The sequence below is a fragment of the Eulemur rufifrons genome, chromosome 3 (genome assembly GCF_041146395.1).
Source record: "Eulemur rufifrons isolate Redbay chromosome 3, OSU_ERuf_1, whole genome shotgun sequence".
Classification (NCBI taxonomy): Eukaryota; Metazoa; Chordata; class Mammalia; order Primates; family Lemuridae; genus Eulemur; species Eulemur rufifrons.
Window position 1 is genome coordinate 86057022 of NC_090985.1, and position 20460 is coordinate 86077481.

Genomic DNA, 20460 nt, shown 5'->3' on the forward strand with positions numbered 1-20460 from the left:
AATAATTCAGTCCTGAAACCTTCAACTATCACCCCATCCCCAATTACGACTGACTCTCATCTTGGACACACGCACAGCACCTTGCACATTCCCTACATAATTTGGCTCACTTATTGCTAGAAATCATTAGTGAAAATTTTGTTTAATATTTATCAGAACCCATAGACAAGATGTTCTTGGCAGGCAACAATCTTATCTCTTGTGATGCCTCCACTGTGAAGCACTGTCCTTGGTACTTGGTAGTAATGCAGGATTTGCTGAATAAATTTAAGTATCAAGCAATTCCTTTAGTTTTACTTTGTGCAAAAATTTGGCACTGAAGTATAACTTGTATTTTGTAAAGGGTGGATCCTTCATATTAATATATTCCATGTATACAGAAGAAATCTACAAAACTTTTAAGCATTAGAAACTAATTCAAAAATCTTTGTAGACTTGGTTGTTTTCTCCTGCTAAGGAAGAATTACTTCTCAAATAAAACAAAATTTACAATTCTGACAACTTTGCATTCTCAGTCTGCAAATAGAAAGGAACTGAATAGGCACTTTTGGTTTATAGTTTAGTCTTAGTGAAACCAAAATATGGATGCATTTTAAGATATTTTTTTAAAACATGGAATTCTGCTGAAAGATAGAGTGGAAAACAAACATAAAACTGCTACAGAGGAGATAAATATGCATCTGGAATATTTCTGGTTAATTGAAAAAGAAATCACACAATTTAATATCTCTAAAAGCTACAGCTCTCAATAGGAAAACAATTTAAGGACAAAGACAGTATTGATATGCTGATTAATATTGTCTCCTTCTCCCTTCCTCCCTCTCTTCCTCTCTCCCTCCCTCTCACTCTCAGACTTTCAATTAAACCCATACTCTTGTTGATGTAAGGTAATTTCCACAGATTCTCATCAACAGAACATAACATTTTCTATTTCAAACTTGGATATACTGTTTGCTACCCAAACAAGGAATGAGAAACAGTGTTTTATGAGTTGAGGGCTCTGTGGGAAGAAAGAGAAGGGGACAGGGTCATGTGACTGTACCCAGAGGTGGGGGTAGAAGCTGTCCCTTCACTTTCTCATGCCATCCCATAGCTGTGCTTACAGACATGAAATGGCAGTGAGTCCATGCCACCCTTCATATGCACCACGTCAGGAGAGCATATTCACTGACATATTATTTTTTTCTGCAGAGATAGTGAGAAGTGACACATTTCATAGAGGTGCCATCATGAGAAGAGTGAAACATAATTCTGGGGAGGCATTTCTCAGTTGAAAAAACTGCCCAAAATACACGGCTCTGAGATTGGTATTTGTGTAGTATTTCTTGTAACATAAATAAAATCTCTACCTTCCTTCTACTTATTACATAAATATGTAATTGGCTTTTTAAACTTTCTTTAAAGAAAACGACGTGCCATTCTTTCTCCACAAAGGCACGCCATAAGAGAGCATTTGCTTTGAAAAGTTTTCTTGTTTCCTTCCTATAAAGACCAATGAATTTTCATTTAGATACCCAAAATCATAAGCACTAAAAAGTTCAGTATGAAGCTGTCACTTCACAAACACAAAAAAATCTCTGTAACTAATATACAACTTGTTTCTTTTTTATTTTTCTGTTTTTACTGTGTACTTCCTACTAAAATGATATTTAAAAAATATTAATAATAATCTAGAGCCCTCAGACTTGACAGGAGTACTTTGATACAAGGAGCACTGTTCCCATTTACATTTTTTCTCATTGGTCACCAGGGCATGGTGCTTTCTGCCAATAAACAGGACGCACAAAAATGAAAAAGTCTATAATGATAAATTACCTTTAAGTAAGGCAGGGAAAAATGAGGCTGATGGGGATGATGGCTCATGGCCAGACGCACTAAAGAGGAGAAGTGTTAGGTGGAAAAGAGAATAAAACAGGGTGAGGATGGTGGAGGGAGGGGATACAAAAGGCCTTTCCTCCTGAATTCCTTGGACAGAATTCCAGAGTGAAAACACTTTACATGCTGTTACTTTATATTCAAGTAGAAGGAAATCAATCAAGAAATTTATCTGACTTGGCACAGGAGGAAGGTTATACTTTAGAAACAGCTGTTAAACATTTCTCCTAGCTCAACCTTGTTCACTGGGGGTAACAAGTAAACCAGGTTGTCTCCAGGCAGCTGGGTCAGGGCTCTAAGGCAGGTGCAAACCTCCGCAGGTGCACTTCTCCGTCCCGCATGCCCACAGGGGACTGGAGGAGGAGTGGTCACACCAGTCAGCTGGACTCGCCTCGCTTCACTACTACCTTGTGAAAACTTTAACCATCTTTATTATTATGGCAATAGATGTATGAAATTCAAATGGACCACAGTAATTCAATAAAAGCTTGCCAATGGCTTCTCCACCGTACTTACGATAAAATCCCAGCCTCTTAAAATGCGTTGCAGCCAACATGATCAGGCCTCTGCCCACCTCCCTCAACATGCATCATTGTTCTCAAAGCGCTGGCAACCTGCTGGTCTCCTCCATCACCCTCAAATATGACAAGATTGTTCCCATGGCTTGCATGCATCACTTCAATGTTTTCGGAAAGATGTTCCCCCAGATTTTGGAAAAGCTGTCTCCTTGTGATTCAGGCTAATGTTCAAATAACACCTGATGTTTTTAAGTCATGCTTAACTCCCCTTCTAAATGGCCAACCTCCTAGTATATCAACTTGTTTTATATTTTCTTCACTGCACTTTTCATTGTCTGGGATACTTTGTCTATGGATTTGCTTCCTTGTTCATTTTCTGTCTTTTCCACTCTCACAAGGACGGAAACCTCGTGAACGCTGGGTGAATGAATGAATGACGGTGCCCAATCAGAGCAACTGGGGCAGCTGATAATATCTGACGTCAAAACTTAGTAACGGTTTTTGTTTGAGGAAGATGGCGGAATGGTGGTGACCTCCTGGATTCGTGCTCCCGGAGTGGAAGGCATGGGTCTCGGACTGCCACAACGCTAGAGGTTCACTCCCCCACAAGAACGGCGGCGTGAACCCACGGAGAATCAGCGTGGGACAGAGAGAGAACGAGAAAGGACTGAGGTGATCGGGAAATACAGCGCGAAAAACTAGAGAGTGCGGAGGGTCATCAGAGAAGGGAGCGCGGGACGGTTGTACGCACCCCACCAGAGAGTGGGGTGGGTTCAGCCCCACAGGAAAGCATCTTGTTCCCCCTCTGACCTCCACACCCACTCAATTGGGGATTTGCCCAAAGTCGGCGCAGAATTGCCGCGGGAGACGTGAGCTCTGCAGAGGAGACATTGGCGGGAGGCTTTTTGGACCCTAGAACACTGTGCGCTGTGCGCGGCTGAGGCGCCTAGCAACTGTCTCCTATACGCGGGCTGCGGGGCTGCCTCCCTCCCGGCTCGAGCAGACGCCGATCTGTCTCATTTAGGCGGGGCTGGGTTCTCCCGGTCTCGGCTCCTCTGGCCTCTGCCGGTCGCTGAGCGTTCAACCCCAGCGACAGTGCTGCAGACGGGCGGTCGCCATTGTTGGGTTTTGCACCCTAAACCCGGTGAAGTGATTGGGTACCGGGCGGCTCCCTTCCCTAGTCCACGGACCGACTAGGAGCTAAGCCTTTGTGTGAACACTGAGTGGTTCCCCAGTCACGAGAGAGTCGAGCGTGGACCTTGCGGACATTGGGACGGGGAGGACCATCGCCCACGGGAACTGCAGCAGCTGGGGCGCTGGGCGAACGAGGGCGCCGCTCCCCTCCCCCTATCCACTGTCTTTCTCGCAGAGAGAGACGGAAACCACCTCGGGAGAGGAAGAGGAGCAGCCCCCCCAGCGGAGGTAGCAAAACCCTGAACAACACGCGAAGGGCTCCCCCTAGCGACAGAGGAGGCAGCTTACCTGGCGCTCACGGCCTGCCCCTTTCCAGACTAAAGCTGAAAGAAGGAATCTTAAGGATTCATCCAGATGGGAAGGGCTCAGCGAAAGAACTCTGGAAGTATAAAGAATCAAGCTGAAACTTCACCCTCAAAGAGGATTACTAGTTCACCACCAATTAACACAAACCAGATTCCAAATAGCAACATGTCACAGGAAGAATTTCAAACATGGATCATAAACACGCTGAACAGCATGCAAGTAAAAATGGATAATCAACATAAAGAAACCACAAAAAAGATCCAGGACTTGGAAGAAAAATTCACCAAAGAAATTGAAATACTGAAGAAAAATCAAACTGAACTCCTGGAAATGAAGAATTTATTCAAGGAGCTACAAAACACAGTGGAAAGTCTCAAGAGCAGGGTAGATCAAACAGAAGAAAGAATCTCAGAGATCGAAGACAACACTTTCCAATTAAATAAGTCAGTTACAGAGCTGAAACAAACAAACATGAGAATTAACCACAGTCTACAAGAAATGTGGGATTATGTGAAGAAGCCTAACGTCAGAGTTATCGGCATTCCTGAGGGTGAAGAAGACAATAAGCAAGGGTTGAATAAAATATTCGAAGATATAATTGAGGAAAATTTCCCAGGCCTAGCCAAATCTCTAGATATACAGGTTCAAGAAGCTCAAAGAACCCCTGGGAGATTCATACCAAATAGGAAGACACCACGTCATGTAGTCATTAGACTGACCAAAATATCCACTAAAGAGGCCCTTCTTCGAGCTGTAAGGAGAAAAAATCAAGTAACATACAAAGGAAAGTCCATCCGAATCACGCCAGATTTCTCAACTGAAACCTTACAAGCAAGAAGAGATTGGGGCCCCATTCTCACTCTTCTGAAGCAGAATAATGCCCAGCCTAGAATCCTGTATCCAGCTAAGCTCAGTTTTATATATGAAGGTGAAATTAAGACATTCTCAGATAAACAAAAACTTAGGGAATTCACCAAGACAAGACCAGCTCTCCAAGAAGTACTCAAAACAGAGTTACACATGGTCCAGCACAAGAAGGACCCTCGAATGTAACACTAATCAAGAGATAAATATAAAAACCCAGTTATCATAATGGCTCAAGAGAGAAAACAGATCAATGAAATTCAACCCAACTTGAGGAAAAGCAATCTGTCTCACCTATCAGTTCTCTCATTAAATGTGAATGGATTGAATTCCCCACTCAAGAGACATAGACTGGCCCAATGGATAAAAAAATATAAGCCAAGTATCTGCTGTCTTCAGGAAACTAATCTAACCTGCAAGGATGCATTTAGGCTGAAGATAAAAGGATGGAAATCAATATTCCAAGCAAATGGAACCCAAAAGAAAGCTGGCGTGGCGGTTCTAATCTCCGATAACGTAGTTTTCAAATCAACAAAAGTAAAGAAAGACAAAGATGGTTACTATATACTGGTGAAGGGTACAATTCAACAAGAAGACATAACTATACTTAATATATATGCACCCAATCTAGGTGCACCCAGATTCATAAAGCAAACCCTACTTGATCTCAACCAAATGATAGATAACAACACATTAGTAGCCGGAGATTTTAACACGCCACTGACAGTTCAGGACAGATCTTCCAAACAAAAAATAAACAAAGAAATAGTGGACTTAAATACAACGCTCGATCAAATGGGCCTGACTGATATCTACAGGACATTCTACCCAAAAACCACTGAATATACTTTCTTCTCATCAGCTCATGGGACATTCTCCAAGATTGACCATATCTTAGGTCATAAAGCATGCCTTAAAAAATTTAAAAATATAGAAATTATACCATGCATCTTCTCAGATCACAGTGGAATAAAAGTAACAATGAACCCTAACAGAAATCCTCACTTCTACTCAAAGTCATGGAAGCTAAATAACCTTCTCCTGAACAATCATTTTATAAATGAAGAAATCAAGTCGGAAATCAAAAGATTTTTTGAATTAAATGACAAAGGAGATACAACCTATCAAAATCTGTGGGACACAGCTAAAGCAGTCCTGAGAGGAAAATTTATTTCCATAAATGCTTATACCAAAAAGACAGAAAACTTACAATTAGACAATCTAATGAATAGACTCAAAGTGCTGGAGAAGGAAGAACAGACCGATCCCAAACCCAGCAGAAGGAGAGAAATTATTAAGATTAAATCAGAACTAAATGAAAAGGACAACAATCAAACCATAAGGGAGATTAATAAAACCAAAAGTTGGTTCTTTGAAAAAATAAACAAAATTGACACACCTCTGGCTAGACTAACCAAGAACAGAAAAGAAAAATCTCTTATAACCTCCATCAGGAACACAAAAGGAGTAATCACGACGGATGCCACAGAGATACAGGATACCATATATGAATTCTACAAAAATCTTTATGCACACAAATTAGAAAACTTGGAGGAAATGGACAAATTCCTAGAAACACACAGCCTTCCCAGGCTCAACCAGGAAGAAGTAGAATTCCTAAATAGACCGATATCTAGATCTGAAATCGAAACAGCAATAAAAAACCTTCCCAAAAAGAAAAGCCCTGGACCAGATGGGTTCACACCTGAATTCTACCATACCTACAAAGAAGAACTGGTGCCCATCCTACATAAACTATTCTCCAATATAGAGAAGGATGGGATTCTCCCCAACACTTTTTACCAAGCCAACATAACCCTAATACCAAAACCAGGAAAGGATGCAACTAAAACAGAGAACTATAGACCAATTTCTCTTATGAATATAGATGCAAAAATTCTCAATAAAATTCTAGCAAATCGAATCCAAGTGCTTATCAAAAAAATAATCCATCACGACCAAGTGGGCTTCATCCCAGAGATGCAGGGATGGTTTAACATACGCAAATCTATAAATGTAATTCATCACATAAATAGAAGCAAAAATAAAGATCATATGATACTCTCAATAGATGCAGAAAAAGCATTCGACAAAATTCAACACCCTTTTATGATAAGAACACTCAAAAAAATAGGCATAGACGGGGCCTATCTAAAAATGATACAAGCCATATATGACAAACCCACAGCCAACATCATACTGAATGGGGAAAAACTGAAAGCATTCCCACTTCGAACTGGAACCAGACAAGGCTGCCCACTGTCCCCATTACTTTTCAACATAGTATTGGAAGTCCTTGCAAGAGCTATCAGACAAGAGAGCAGAATCAAGGGAGTCCAAATAGGGACAGAAGAGATCAAACTCTCACTCTTTGCTGATGATATGATGTTATATCTAGAAAACCCCAAGATTTCAACCAAGAGACTCCTGGAATTGATTAATGAATTCAGCAAAGTCTCAGGATACAAAATCAATACACACAAATCAGAGGCATTCATATACGCCAATAACAGTCAAACGGAGAACCAAATTAAGGACTCAATACCCTTCCAAATAGCAACAAAGAAAATAAAATACCTAGGAATATATTTAACTAAGGAGGTAAAGGACCTCTATAAGGAGAACTACGAAACACTGAGGAAGGAAATCGCAGAGCAAGTAAATAGGTGGAAAACCATACCATGCTCATGGATCAGTAGAATCAACATTGTTAAAATGTCTATACTGCCCAAAGTTATCTACAGATTCAATGCAATCCCTATTAAATTATCAACATCTTTTTTCACAGACATAGAAAAAATAATTTTACGCTTTGTATGGAATCAGAGAAGACCCCGTTTAGCAAAAGCAATATTAAACAACAAAAACAAAATGGGAGGTATTAATTTGCCAGACTTCAAACTTTACTACAAGGCTGTGGTTCTAAAAACAGCCTGGTACTGGCACAAGTGCCGAGACACAGACCAGTGGAACAGAACAGAAAATCCAAATATAAAACCATCCTCATATAGCCATCTAATCTTTGACAAAGCAGAAAAAAACATACTCTGGGGAAAAGATTCCTTATTTAATAAATGGTGCTGGGAAAACTGGATATCCACATGTAGAAGACTAAAACAGGACACACAGCTCTCACCCCTCACAAAAATCAAATCACGGTGGTTAACAGACTTAAACCTTAGGTCAGAAACTATTAGAATTCTAGAAGAAAACGTAGGAAAGACTCTTACAGACATTGGCCTAGGCAAAGAATTTATGAAGAAGACCCCTAAGGCAATCACAGCAGCAACAAAAATAAATAAATGGGACCTGATCAAATTAAAAAGCTTCTGCACAGCCAAAGAAACAGTCACAAGAGTAAATAGACAACCTACAGAATGGGAAAAAATTTTCGCATACTACACATCAGATAAAGGACTGATAACAAGAATCTATTTAGAACTCAGGAAAATCAGTAAGAAAAAATCGAACAACCCTATCAAAAAGTGGGCAAAGGACATGAATGGAAATTTTTCAAAAGAAGATATAAAAATGGCTAACAAACATATGAAAAAGTGTTCAACATCTCTAATCATCAGGGAAATGCAAATCAAAACCACAATGAGATATCACTTAACTCCAGTGAGAACGGCCTTTATCAAAAAGTCCCAAAACTATACATGTTGGCGTGGGTGTGGAGAGACAGGTACTCTCATACACTGCTGGTGGGACTGTAAACTAGTGCAGCCCCTGTGGAAAGCAATGTGGAGATACCTTAAACAGATTCAAGTAGACCTACCATTCGATCCAGCAATCCCATTACTGGGCATCTACCCAGAAGAACAAAAGTCATTCTATAAAAAAGACACCTGCACCCGAATGTTTATAGCAGCACAATTCACAATCGCAAAGATATGGAAACAACCCAAATGCCCATCGATTCATGAATGGATTAGCAAAATGTGGTATATGTATACCATGGAATATTACTCAGCTATCAGAAATGATGGCGATATGGCATCTCTTTGGTTCTCCTGGAGTGAGCTGGAACCCATTCTATTAAGTGAAGTATCCCAAGAATGGAAAAACAAGCACCACATGTACTCACCAGCAAACTGGTTTCCCTGAGAGCACATTTGGGATTCACACCAATTGGGTATTGGACAGAGGTCGGGGCTGGGTGGAAGGGATGGGTGTATACCTACTTGATGAGTGCGATGCGCACTGCCTGGGGAATGGACACGTTTGAAGTTCTCTCTGGGGGGGATGGGGTGGGGGGAGGGGAGGAGTGCACACCTACATGATGAGAGTGATGTGCACTGTCTAGGAAATGGACACAACTAAAGCTCAGACTCGGGGGGACGGGGAGGCATGGGCAATGTATATAGCCTGATCTTTTGTACCCCCTTGATGAGCTGAAAAACAAACAAAAAATAAAAAAAAAAAAAAAAAAACTTAGTAACGGAGAATTTGTGTTCAGTGTTTAATGTTCACTCCATTCCCTGACACAGCCTAATACACTACAAAAAAAATACAGACATTAGAGAGAAAAAACAGTCTTTGATTTAAATCCTGGTTGTACCGCTTATTATCCAGGTGAACTTACGTTCTCCTTAAAATGCAAATGATAACATGGAACTCACTGAGCTTTCAAATAATCCACATAACTCACCTAGCATTGTGATTGACTCTTGACATGTTCTTAAAATTTGGTAGGTATGGCAGCTATCATTCTATTTTCTGTTAAGTAGGAAATTACTTCTGCCTATTCTTTGCTGTTCTGGAGTAACCTCTGTCACTGGAGTGGAACCCGCTGCTTCTGCTTGCCCATACGCTCGCCCGCGCTCACCGGGACAGTGCACCGGTCTTGTGCGGTGCGAAGCCCGCCCGGGAGGGAGCCCATGAGGGCCTCCCCAGGTTCTCTGCTGGGCTGTGCGGGCAGCGGCTGGCACCTTCTCTTCTTCTGAGAATGTAACATTGGTCTGTAGTAACCACCTTTACCCAACATGTGAAATGACCCTGCCTGAAAGTGAAGCCCACACAGAGGAAAGACGTGGCAACAGAAGAGAGAAAAACAGTACCTTGAGCATCTATTACCCCATGATCAAGCTGCACCTGAAGCAGCTCCAGCCCCTGCATCTCTCTGTTATATAATATCAGCCAACACGTTATTTTGCTTATGCCAGTTTCAGTTTGGTTTCTGACACTTGTAATCTCAAGGATGCTTTCTAATAAAACAATAGTTTGTCTGTTTGTTATAAGGCTAAGGGGGAAAAGGCTTTTCTTGAGGTCCAATTAGTAAATAAACAAATGGATGTCCAAAATGAAATGGTTTTCAGTAAAAGTGTGAAAAAAGCACTAGAGTACTAGGAAAGACTGACACCTTAGGGATAAGGCAGGCAGTGACAGCCCCTGCGAAGAAATGGTCAGGGTTGGCTTGTAGCTCTGAAAACCAAGAGCAGACTGCCCGAGAGCCATTTAGAAGTACTTGTGGTTACAGAGTAAGAGGAAAAATTAAAGAAGAAATTAACACCTTATCCAAGAAACAAGCAGGAAGAGAAGGCGTTATTGGAAGTAAAGAGGAAGGTAACTGTCTTCCCGTGCAAAGGAAATCTAATTCACAACAGAAAGGACATTAAGCAGGTTATCACTGACAAGGGCACCTAGTTTGTACTGGGGAGTTTGTACTTTAAAAAATGCTTTCTCCAAGAAAGATACATTAAAATGTTTTCTTATGAGGACAGAATATCATGTAGTTAATACATGCGCTATTTTCTTAATAAAGTATCATTATTAAATATCCTGTCAGATATGTTTCATATGTATATATATTTGTTTTTTTTTTTAAAGATACTCACAGTGGTGTGAACGACATGCCACATCCCCACTTCTCTCTGCTAGTTATAGCTCAGTACTTTCGTGAAACTAAACATCCATCTGTGGAGAGCTTCTTAGGTAAAACACTTTGATAAACACAACAGGAAACATGAAAGAACTTATTTTACCCTTAATCCACTGAAACCTCTAGGAGATACCACTATAACATAGGCCAGTGATTTTTTTTTTCCCCCTGGAAATGGTCTACTATGTATTTAACCTCTTCTCATTATCTTCTTCGGAAGTTGCAACACTAGCATAAAATTTTTAAAATACTTTTCCCTATTTTTATATGAAAAAAGTGTAGGAATTAGAATATTTGAAATATTAAGCACTCGATAAGAGAATTTTACATATGTGATCAGAGAGACCAAAATAGATGCCCCTTTATCAGCTAAGTTGGAACCTAAGGTTAAAGACACAAAGATACTTACGGGTCAGGGGCTCAGGGCCCAGCTGTCATGGCAAATGTCTAAATTCCTATGGCTACAAGAAAAACTACACTCTTGCTAAATTCTCTAACAATCGGAGCTATCAGGCAAATGATCAGAACTGTGATTTACAACTCAGACCACCACAGCTCTGACGGGATAGAGGACCAGCCTTACAAACATTCTTTTCCCATAAACTACTTCTAGAGGTCACACACAAAGTATCTCTGTGTCCTATAGTTCATCTTTTGACATAAAGAGCCAATTCCACTTCATTTTAATGCTAAAACCGTGTCCCAAAGTAAACATGGGAGATATGTTACATATATGTTTACCCATTGCACGTGCACTTGACTCCCCTTATGAATATGTATAGCTTTCCCCTCAAATCTGCTGAATATGTATGACTCTATTGTGCACTAGGAACGCGTGAGGCATTAAAAAACCCAATCTGTCCTTCCCCTCTTAGAAGAGAGAGCACTTTCTCAGAGACTGTCTCTTCCTGGATTGCAAACTGATATACCCAATAAAGCTGTCCTTTCCACTATTTAGCCATCCTGGTGATCTTTTAGATGACATATCAAAAGAAATACCACCATTAATAATCTAATATAATGAATAATGTCAAAAATCCTATTTATATGTTTCTGCCAAAATATGTGAAACAGCCCTATATACAAATCAATAACAGGGTGCAAGGCGAGAACTACAGAAAAGGCCTAGCTAAGAATAACGATAATAATTAGTTACTGTCCCCCTGTTTGCTTCTCTGTTTGCCACTCTGGGGCACACACCCGGTGTCCATGAAGATACTTAACTTTCCCCATAGCTGGTGTCCATAAAGATTCTTAACTTTCCCCATAGGTAATGTCCATAAAGATTCTTAACTTTCCCCATAGATAACATCACCTTTACAAAGCCTAAAGGTAGTCTTTAAGATATCTTCCAGGTCTTGCATTCCAGTGGGTGGATTGGCCCACCCAGACCAGCAGCCCACACCAAGAAACCGACTCAACTGGAATTATGACCCCAGGGACTGGAGCAATACGAGAAGATGACTTCCACACCCCTATAATTCTGCCCCAATTAACAAACCTAATTACCTAGTCCCTTGTCTGCTAAACTATCCTTAAAAACCCTGTCTCCCAAATTCTCCAGGAGGCAGATTTGGGAAATTTCTCCTGTCTCCCCACTTGGTGCTCTGCAGAATAAAACTCTTTCTCCAATGCAACCCCGACTGTCTCAGTACATTAGCTCTTCTCTGTGCAACAGGCAATACAACCGGGTTCGCAGCAACAAATGGAGACTTATTTAAAAAACAAAAACAAAAACTTGGACCATTACATACCTGAGCTTCTGGTTGTACTGTTTGACCTTTTCCAATGAGGCTGCATTTATCTGGGCTTGAAATTCTTCCACAGAAACATTGTCTCTATAATAATATCCTTCCATGCTCTCCAGTGCTGCATAAACAAGTAAATGTATTTTACAAGCAATTTGTAACTCAATTTCTCCATATTTGGTGTAATTTTATTGATTATTAGTAAATGCGCCCCACAGCACCAAGTATAAACATACATGCAAGAAACTATATTTAACTAGTCCAAAAATGAATGAAAATCATTCTGCTCTCAAAATAAATATCAAACATTTGGTGATTTTTATGTTAAGTAGGCAAAGAAAATTTCTAGTTTAAACTGTCCTCTATTTTTAAAACATTTTGTATATGTTGTAAGAGACCAAAATATGCCACCCCAAAATATAACTGTAGGAGACCAGAATATACCACCCCAAAATATACCTCATTGGCATAAGGATTATTTTGATCTGGTTATTCTGAGAAACTGCAGACACAGGAGAAACTCTGAAATCAGAGCAGAAGTTACCGTTTTGTAAGGAAAATCTACATCTATAAAGGAAATCTCCATTTGTAAGAATGTCTCCCTCTCAGCACTAGGAAGAGAAGGAAGATTAAATCCCCAGAGATTCTTAGGGCACAACAAACCTTACCCATGTTTTAAGGCACTTTCCTGTCACCTCCCCATAACTGAGCCTTCCCCACACCCTTCTTTGTTTCAGTGGACCTTGGTATGAAAGCCTAAATTCAAAGCCAACTTTAAGATTTACCCACTTCTCCCTGAGTATCTCCCACGTAGCCATGAGGTATACATGTTATTAAAGTTCTGTTTGTTTTTCTCTTGTTAACCTGTCTTTTGTTATAAGAAGTCCATCACAACTAAGCACTATGAAGGGTAAAGAAAAATTATTTTTCCTCCCCTACAACATTCTTTGTGAAGCTAAATTCAAACTTCCTATTATTTATATATACACACACACATATTACATGTCACACATATGCAAAGATATTCAGAACATGTGTATAAGAGGCAGAACTGTGCATTAACATATGTCGGAGGAAATAGAAATTGTCACTCTCCGTGTCTATTCACATTCTCTTATTGCTTCAAATTAAATTAAGAAATATTAGCATAATAAATAACAAGTATAAAGTGAAATCTTAGAAAACCACCTCTACTCAAATGGTCAGATAATTTAGTTAAAAATAAATAAACATATATGTAACATTCTACTAATTTTAAATGTCTTTTGATTAATATGGATTTCCTTTTTTACTAACATTTTTGATTGTTTCTTTTCCTTTTAAACTTTACGAGCTGGTAGTTAAAAAATTTTGGAGAGAAAACAAATCATATGAAAGGGTTGAGAAATATAAGATTTCCTACGGAAAGGTTGCCAGCAACAGGATTGGTAATGGGTTCAACTTAGAAATGTAAATTATTTCCCCTTGAAATGCCTTATCCCTTATGAGCCTTGATTTTTAACTACTTCAACACTGACAAAAATTAACCCTCTTTCAAAACTGCTAAATGCAACAGTTTCTAAATTAAACAAAGATGTTTCTTCAAACTGAGAGAAACCATTATCACCATTTTGGGGGGCAAAAATAGGAAAGTGACTGTTAATTTTAGCTGTGCTATATTTTGTGCTATATTTTGTACTGGTAAGAGTTCTACAGCACTGATGAAAATAAATTTGTAAAGAGTATTGCTAAATTTGAAATTTTTAAAAATGAAAATTTTAAAAATTGGTTCATAATTGAGAAAAGCAATTGTGGAATATTAAAGAGGAAGTATGACATTTACTTTGATACAAAAAAATCAAATTTGTCGGCTTGTTTCAAAGATTTTTTTATTTGTTTATGCTGTGAACTAAAATAAAATCTTCAGCTTCCCTAGCTGATTAAATGGACCCTCTCTTGGCCAAGGGGACTCCAGAAATACCCTAAAGCTGAGTTGCTGGCCATGAGAAGGGACGTGTCCCCTCCCATCTTGGAGATATCTTCTGTAACTCATTAACAAGTCTAGGGCCATCCAGGGCAGAGTTTGAATCAAGCCTGCAGGTTCTCAGATCACTTAAGTCTGGTATATGTCCAGTGTACGTCCAGTGGCTTGTCTCTGATTAACAGACTTCCTTATCTTAACGTAAAACATTCCAAGCCTTTAGACAAAGCTCCATTTCTTTAACCAATTACAAATCAAAGAATCTTTAAACCCACCTATAATCTGTAATGCCCCGCTTTGAGATATCCTGCCTTCCATGTATTGATTTATGCATGACTTTATGTGTAATTCATATTTCCCTGAAATGTATAAAACCAAACTGTAACCCATGGCTCTCCGGGCCATGATCACACATAATCGGCTCAGAATAAATTTCTTTAAATTATTTTATGGAGTTTGGGTTCATTTCCATTGACAATTCCTTATGGCTTCTAGGAAGGAACACAGGAAATTTCATAGGAATGACACCTTGGCATGCTGATTATTTTTCCTTAAAGGCCCTGGCCAGTCAGCAGATGCTGGGAGAGGCTTTTCTCTGATATTCCCTTATGTACCTCAAGACTAGACCTGCCAAAGAGAACACAATTGCCCTCCTTCCCTTTCCCTCCCTGAAATCTAATTATCTTTTCTAAAGAAGAAGACTGAGGAATGCAACCACACATAGACTTTCTCACAAGAGGATTGTCTCTCCAGCTCATTCAAATTCCAAGAAAATCATTTACAAGTTAATTTCTGTCTCTTGGGTGCATTCATTCTCCCTAATAATCATTTACTATCCCCTACATTTCCCATCCCCCTCCCCTATGAAGGAGGGTACATGAGCATCTGGACCTCACTGGATTGTTGGGTAATCACTCTCCTATAATTTTCCCCCATGCACATTAAATAAATTTTGTGTGCCTTTTTCTCCTATTAATCTGCCTATTTTAAGTTCATTTTCAGCAAACTTCAAGGGGCAAAGGGGAAGCTTTCTCTCCTAGACCCTATATCTGCATTAATTAGAATAATTACAACTGGCTCAGCAACTTCTGGTCCTGAATACACAGAAGGAATAAAAGAAAGTCTCCCTGCTAAAACAATCCTCAAATAAATGCCACATTTACCTCCATTAACAAGCTGTTATTTGTGAAAGGCAAATATCCCAGGAGGATCCAGTCTACCAATAGTCATATTTCTATGTGAATTAATTACTCTTACTAGTTGGAGAGCTGATGAAAGCCCTTGCACTAGAGTAAAACCCCAGTTTCTGCTCCTTAGTAGCTATGTGACTTTGGGCAAGTTAATTAATATCTGAGATCCTCAGGCTCTGCATTTTAGACATGCAAAATAAGAATGCTGGGCCGGGCGCGGTGGCTCACGCCTCACGCCTATAATCCTAGCACTCTGGGAGGCCGAGGCGGGTGGATCGCTCGAGGTCAGGAGTTCGAGACCAGCCTGAGCAAGAGTGTAGACCCCGTCTCTACTAAAAATAGAAAGAAATTATATGGACAACTAAATATATATATACAAAAAATTAGCCAGGCATGGTGGCACATGCCTGTAGTCCCAGCTACTCGGGAGGCTGAGGCAGTAGGATCGCTTAAGCCCAGGAGTTTGAGGTTGCTGTGAGCTAGACTGACACCACGGCACTCACTCTAGCCCGGGCAACAGAGTGAGACTCTGCCTCAAAAAAAAAAGAATGTCTACTAATTATGGTCGATGAGAAAGAATTTAATTAAATAAGAGTATTAAGACAGCCTGTGACTTTTTGTATTTATTGCATGAGTTATACGTACTAGGCAACATGCCAAATGCTCTACAGGCATTACCTAGTTGTCAGTTTCCATGAGATATAGATTACGTATGAGTGTGTTTCACCAAAGTTTTGAGAACTAAGAGAAGAGTCCATGTAAGGATGTTAGGTAGACAGCGAGGGATTCCGGGTCTCCTAGGAACGAAAGTGGGTGCTGCTGGGATTCACCGCCCCCAAAATGGGCTTTCAGGGAGGCCCATGGGAGATCTGCATGTGCTGTGAGACTCAGGTCATGCAACTCCCAACTGTCCAGTGTGATTCCATGGTGACCTCTGAACCACAAGGGAGGTCCCAATCTGGGCACTATAGAACAAGACAGACCATAACCAGGCCTTTTTGACCCCTTCTTTTCTTGCTCTCCCTTTGCTGCGATCAACAGTCCAGTTGTCACCTGTGGCGTACATATCATGCTCTGCAAACCTGTATCTTGCTCTTGCCCTATAATCCTATCTTTCTCTCCTCAATAAACCTCATTTTCGTGCTTGCCTTGCTTTGGTGTGTCTGGTCATTCTTTGGCCATGAGCACACCAAGAACCGACATTTGATCCCATTATGACCAACATGTAGGAACGACTGTGTGATGTGTAAGAATGTCTTGTGATTCTAAATGTCTAAATGACTAAAACATGACAAGGACACTTCAATTTGTGACTTGAGACCAGAAAGACTGGATGGAGAACACTGGGACGGAGCAACAGTGGGACTGTGGGAGAAGAAATGTAGGGGAACCACCTGGGTTTAATTGACATAAAGGTCCTGATTGTTCAACTTCGGCCAGAATAGCCTGTCCTGTTCTACAAGCTTGTTACAATGTAATAACAATTATATAAACACAACTTAATACAATTTTAATGAATACTTCTACATTCCCATAAATTGCCGTTTTCATTACATTTTTGACAATTTCCAAATTAACAAGGCAGTTAAAATTCACAATTACATAAATGTTTTAAAAAATAGGAAAAGTGTCTAACAATTTTGCCAAGAGTCTTAGCAAGAATTTTGTGGCACATGTATTGGGTTGTGGAGAATGAACAAAAAAAGATGAGTTCTATATTTAAAAACTAAAATTTGTATGGCAAAGAAGAGGAAGGTGGACAACATTCCTTATTTGAGCTAAATAGTTTATTTACTTATTCTTATTAAAAAAGAAAACAGAAAAATAGTCTAACACATTAAATTTCTATTCTCAGTATAAGTAAGTTTATAATTATGCAGTAACTTCAAACCTTGGCCTCTCTTTAGCATTTTCTTGACTAGTAACTTCAGTTTTCTTCCATCAAATACTATAATTCTCAAAAGTAGTATTAACGTATTTGGTTGAACAAATATTTAATTTATTTAATAACATTTAATTAAAGGCAATACTTAAATTACAACTGGACTTTGCTTGTTTTACTTCTACCACTTTTGAATCAGAGGGAGAAAAACATCCCATTAAATTTAGACAGTCAGCAGAAAAGGAAAACCTAATGAAGCTTAGGGAAAGTTAAAAATTAAATTGTTCTCAGACTGAAAGTGAGCTGCATTTCTATTTTCTCAAAATACATTTCAAGGCTTTTCTAGGAAAGAGTTTAATCAGGAAAAACACAGGATCTCTCAAGAATAATTTTAATAGTGTCAATCAAGTAGGACTCTTTTGATAGCATACTTTATTGGTTAGACAATACACTGCGCACGCACTGTTCCAGTTCCTCAGAAATGGGCACAGCTGGTCAGGATTCCTCACTATTGGTTACACTTACTGTGAGGAGAGCAAGATTTGTGGATCCCATTAAGACTGACATGTAGGAATGCCTGTGTGATGTATGATAATGTTTTGTGATTCTGAATGCCTCAAAACGGAGTCAGTTATGACAAGCGACCCGGCTCACAGTGAAACTGCTGACCCTTCACAGTGATAAGCACAGGTGTGGTAGACTGAGGTGATATGATAACACCCGTGCTGTGGCCAGCACCCCTGAGAACCCACCGGACAAGAAAGTGAAGCCGAAAGGTGGCTGAGATAATGACCATGGACACTCCTGTGCAGGGCCAGAAAAGCAGCCAAGAACCGACCGTGGCTGAGACGCCTGCAGATGCTTTATCCATGAGAACTCAGAGGCCTCCTTGCCCTTGGCAGTGGCCGCTGCAAGCTCTGCTGGGAGAAGGGCAACAACCTGCACCCCCATTGCCATGCCCCCACCCCTGGAATTTTGAGGGAAACGAGACCTGCCTCGTTCATCAATCAGCACGCTGGTCTCCCAAGGTATCGGCTGTGGTTCGTTTCCTGGCTGTCATGGCTGCCTGTGTGTGCTGAATATGTTTGCGTGATTGCTGGCACGTGAAAGCCTCGCAATAAACCATGAGTGTGAAAGTGTTTAATTGGCCATTGTGTCTTTGTGAAACTTCCTGGCCTCTGGTCGGAGTTAGTGCAACTAGGCTGATTCGAACCCGACATGATACTGTGCTGTACTTTAAAGAGAAGTGGGTTTATACACTCATATATAGACTCTTAACATTTGGAAACCTCAATCTTGGGCATTGTTTCATCTTTTTAAAAAAGTTATTGATTGTTTCAATTATAAATACTGTAAAAAACCCAAAGGGAAAACTAAAAGATACACCTTTTAAAGAACTTTAAGAAGAGTTCTGGAGGAAAAAAATACTTGAATGAAAGGCACTTAGAAAATGACAATATTTATAACAAAATGCTCCCCCCTTTGTTTAAAAGAGAGAACATTCAAGTTTCTAGGTTATTTTTATTATTTTCTAAGTAAGGAAACACACCTTGCAAAGAGGTAAGCGTTAGCAGTAGCCATTTTTGGTGGCAGCTTTTTTTTTTTTTCCATGGGAGAAAGAAACCCAAAAATATTAAATATGCAAGAGTGTGTTTGTGTGTTTAAAAGACCAGCACCACATGTCCTATTTGGTTTAATGCAAACCACCACCCAGATACCCAGGGAACAGGTGTTTAACACTTTACAACGAAGGGATACATACTTTAGGACACTACATAATTTAAATCAAAGACCTTTATATAACATGATGTCATGTCTCTAAGAGGTAGAACACATGGGTCTAGGAACCAAAGTTGGAAGAAGAAATGATTGTGCTTAACATCTGTTGAAGGCTGAATTGTGCCCACAAAAAGATATGACAAAGTCCTAACCCCTGGTGCCTGCAAATGTGACCTTATTTTGAAATAGGGTCTGCGCAGATGTAATCAAGTTCAGACGAGGTCCTACTGAATTAGGGTAGGCCCAAATCCAATGACTTGTATCCCTATAGGAAGTTGGAAATTTGAAGACAGAGACGCAAAGACAGACACACACAGAGGGAAGACGGCCATGTGAAGACGGAGGCAGAGATTGCCATTATGCTGCCACAAACCAAGGAATGACAAGGACTGCCGGCAGCCACCGCAAGCCAGAAGAGGCAGGGAGGGATTCTTCCATAGAGCCTTTGGCAGGAGAATGCCCTGACAACATCTTAGGCTTCAGTTTCTAGCCTTCAGAACCGTGGTAGAGTAAATTTCGGTTGTTTTAAGCCACAAATTTGGGGCAATTTGTTACTGCAACTCTCGGAAACTAATATATCAATTCCAGTTGAGTCACTGAGGAATGTTCCCATCCCCAAACTCTGGCTCTGTGAGTTTCAAAGGCACCAGCAGCCAGGAAGAGCGACCATGAGCTTGGGAAGGCTGGCTGACCCCAATCATCAGAAGGACAGGGCTCTTGTTACACCGTGGGAGCAGGAAGGAATATACTTGGCCCCTGGGTATCTGCTGGGGTCTCTCTTAGTTTTCCCTTGCCCAGATTTGATGGTAAATGGACACCTGCGGCAATTCTGGTCTGAGAAAGGCCTAGTGGCCAGGGAACCAAGTCTCTTAGGGATGCAGGCCTTGGCCATGCCACAGATTAGCCACTGAGATCAGCAGAGGTTCAGGCTGAGAGTGAGGCCGATCCACAACGGATAGCAGGAGAGGGAAAATGAGAATCTGTCCCAGCCCCAAGACCACCTGCAGCAGCAGGAGATATAGCTCGTGTTTTTAACTTTCCTCTCCTAAATTATACCCCCTCCCAAACTCCAGAAGTGAGGTCCACTGCAGTCCTGGTCCCTACAAATAGACACGGGTCTGAGGGTGCATGGCATGGACTACAGAGGATTTTCTAAGAGCTGCAGGCTGGATCCCCTTTCAGAAATGATGGGCTCGTTGCCCAGCTGCTGTGATCGCTGCAGAAGACATTCCTCCCCCGCTCACTCTCTAAGGTATGTTCAGC

At 40.4% G+C, this 20460-nt stretch overlaps 1 protein-coding gene across 1 annotated transcript in view; it reads right to left on the minus strand.

The window, feature by feature from the left end:
• The window catches only part of PREX2 (phosphatidylinositol-3,4,5-trisphosphate dependent Rac exchange factor 2), a 276900-nt gene that overhangs the window by 55940 nt on the left and 200500 nt on the right, over positions 1–20460 (minus strand). The window contains exon 35 of the mRNA XM_069465531.1: positions 12393–12507. Within this exon, the coding sequence (XP_069321632.1) occupies positions 12393–12507 (115 nt within the window). The remainder of the gene's footprint in view (positions 1–12392; positions 12508–20460) is intronic.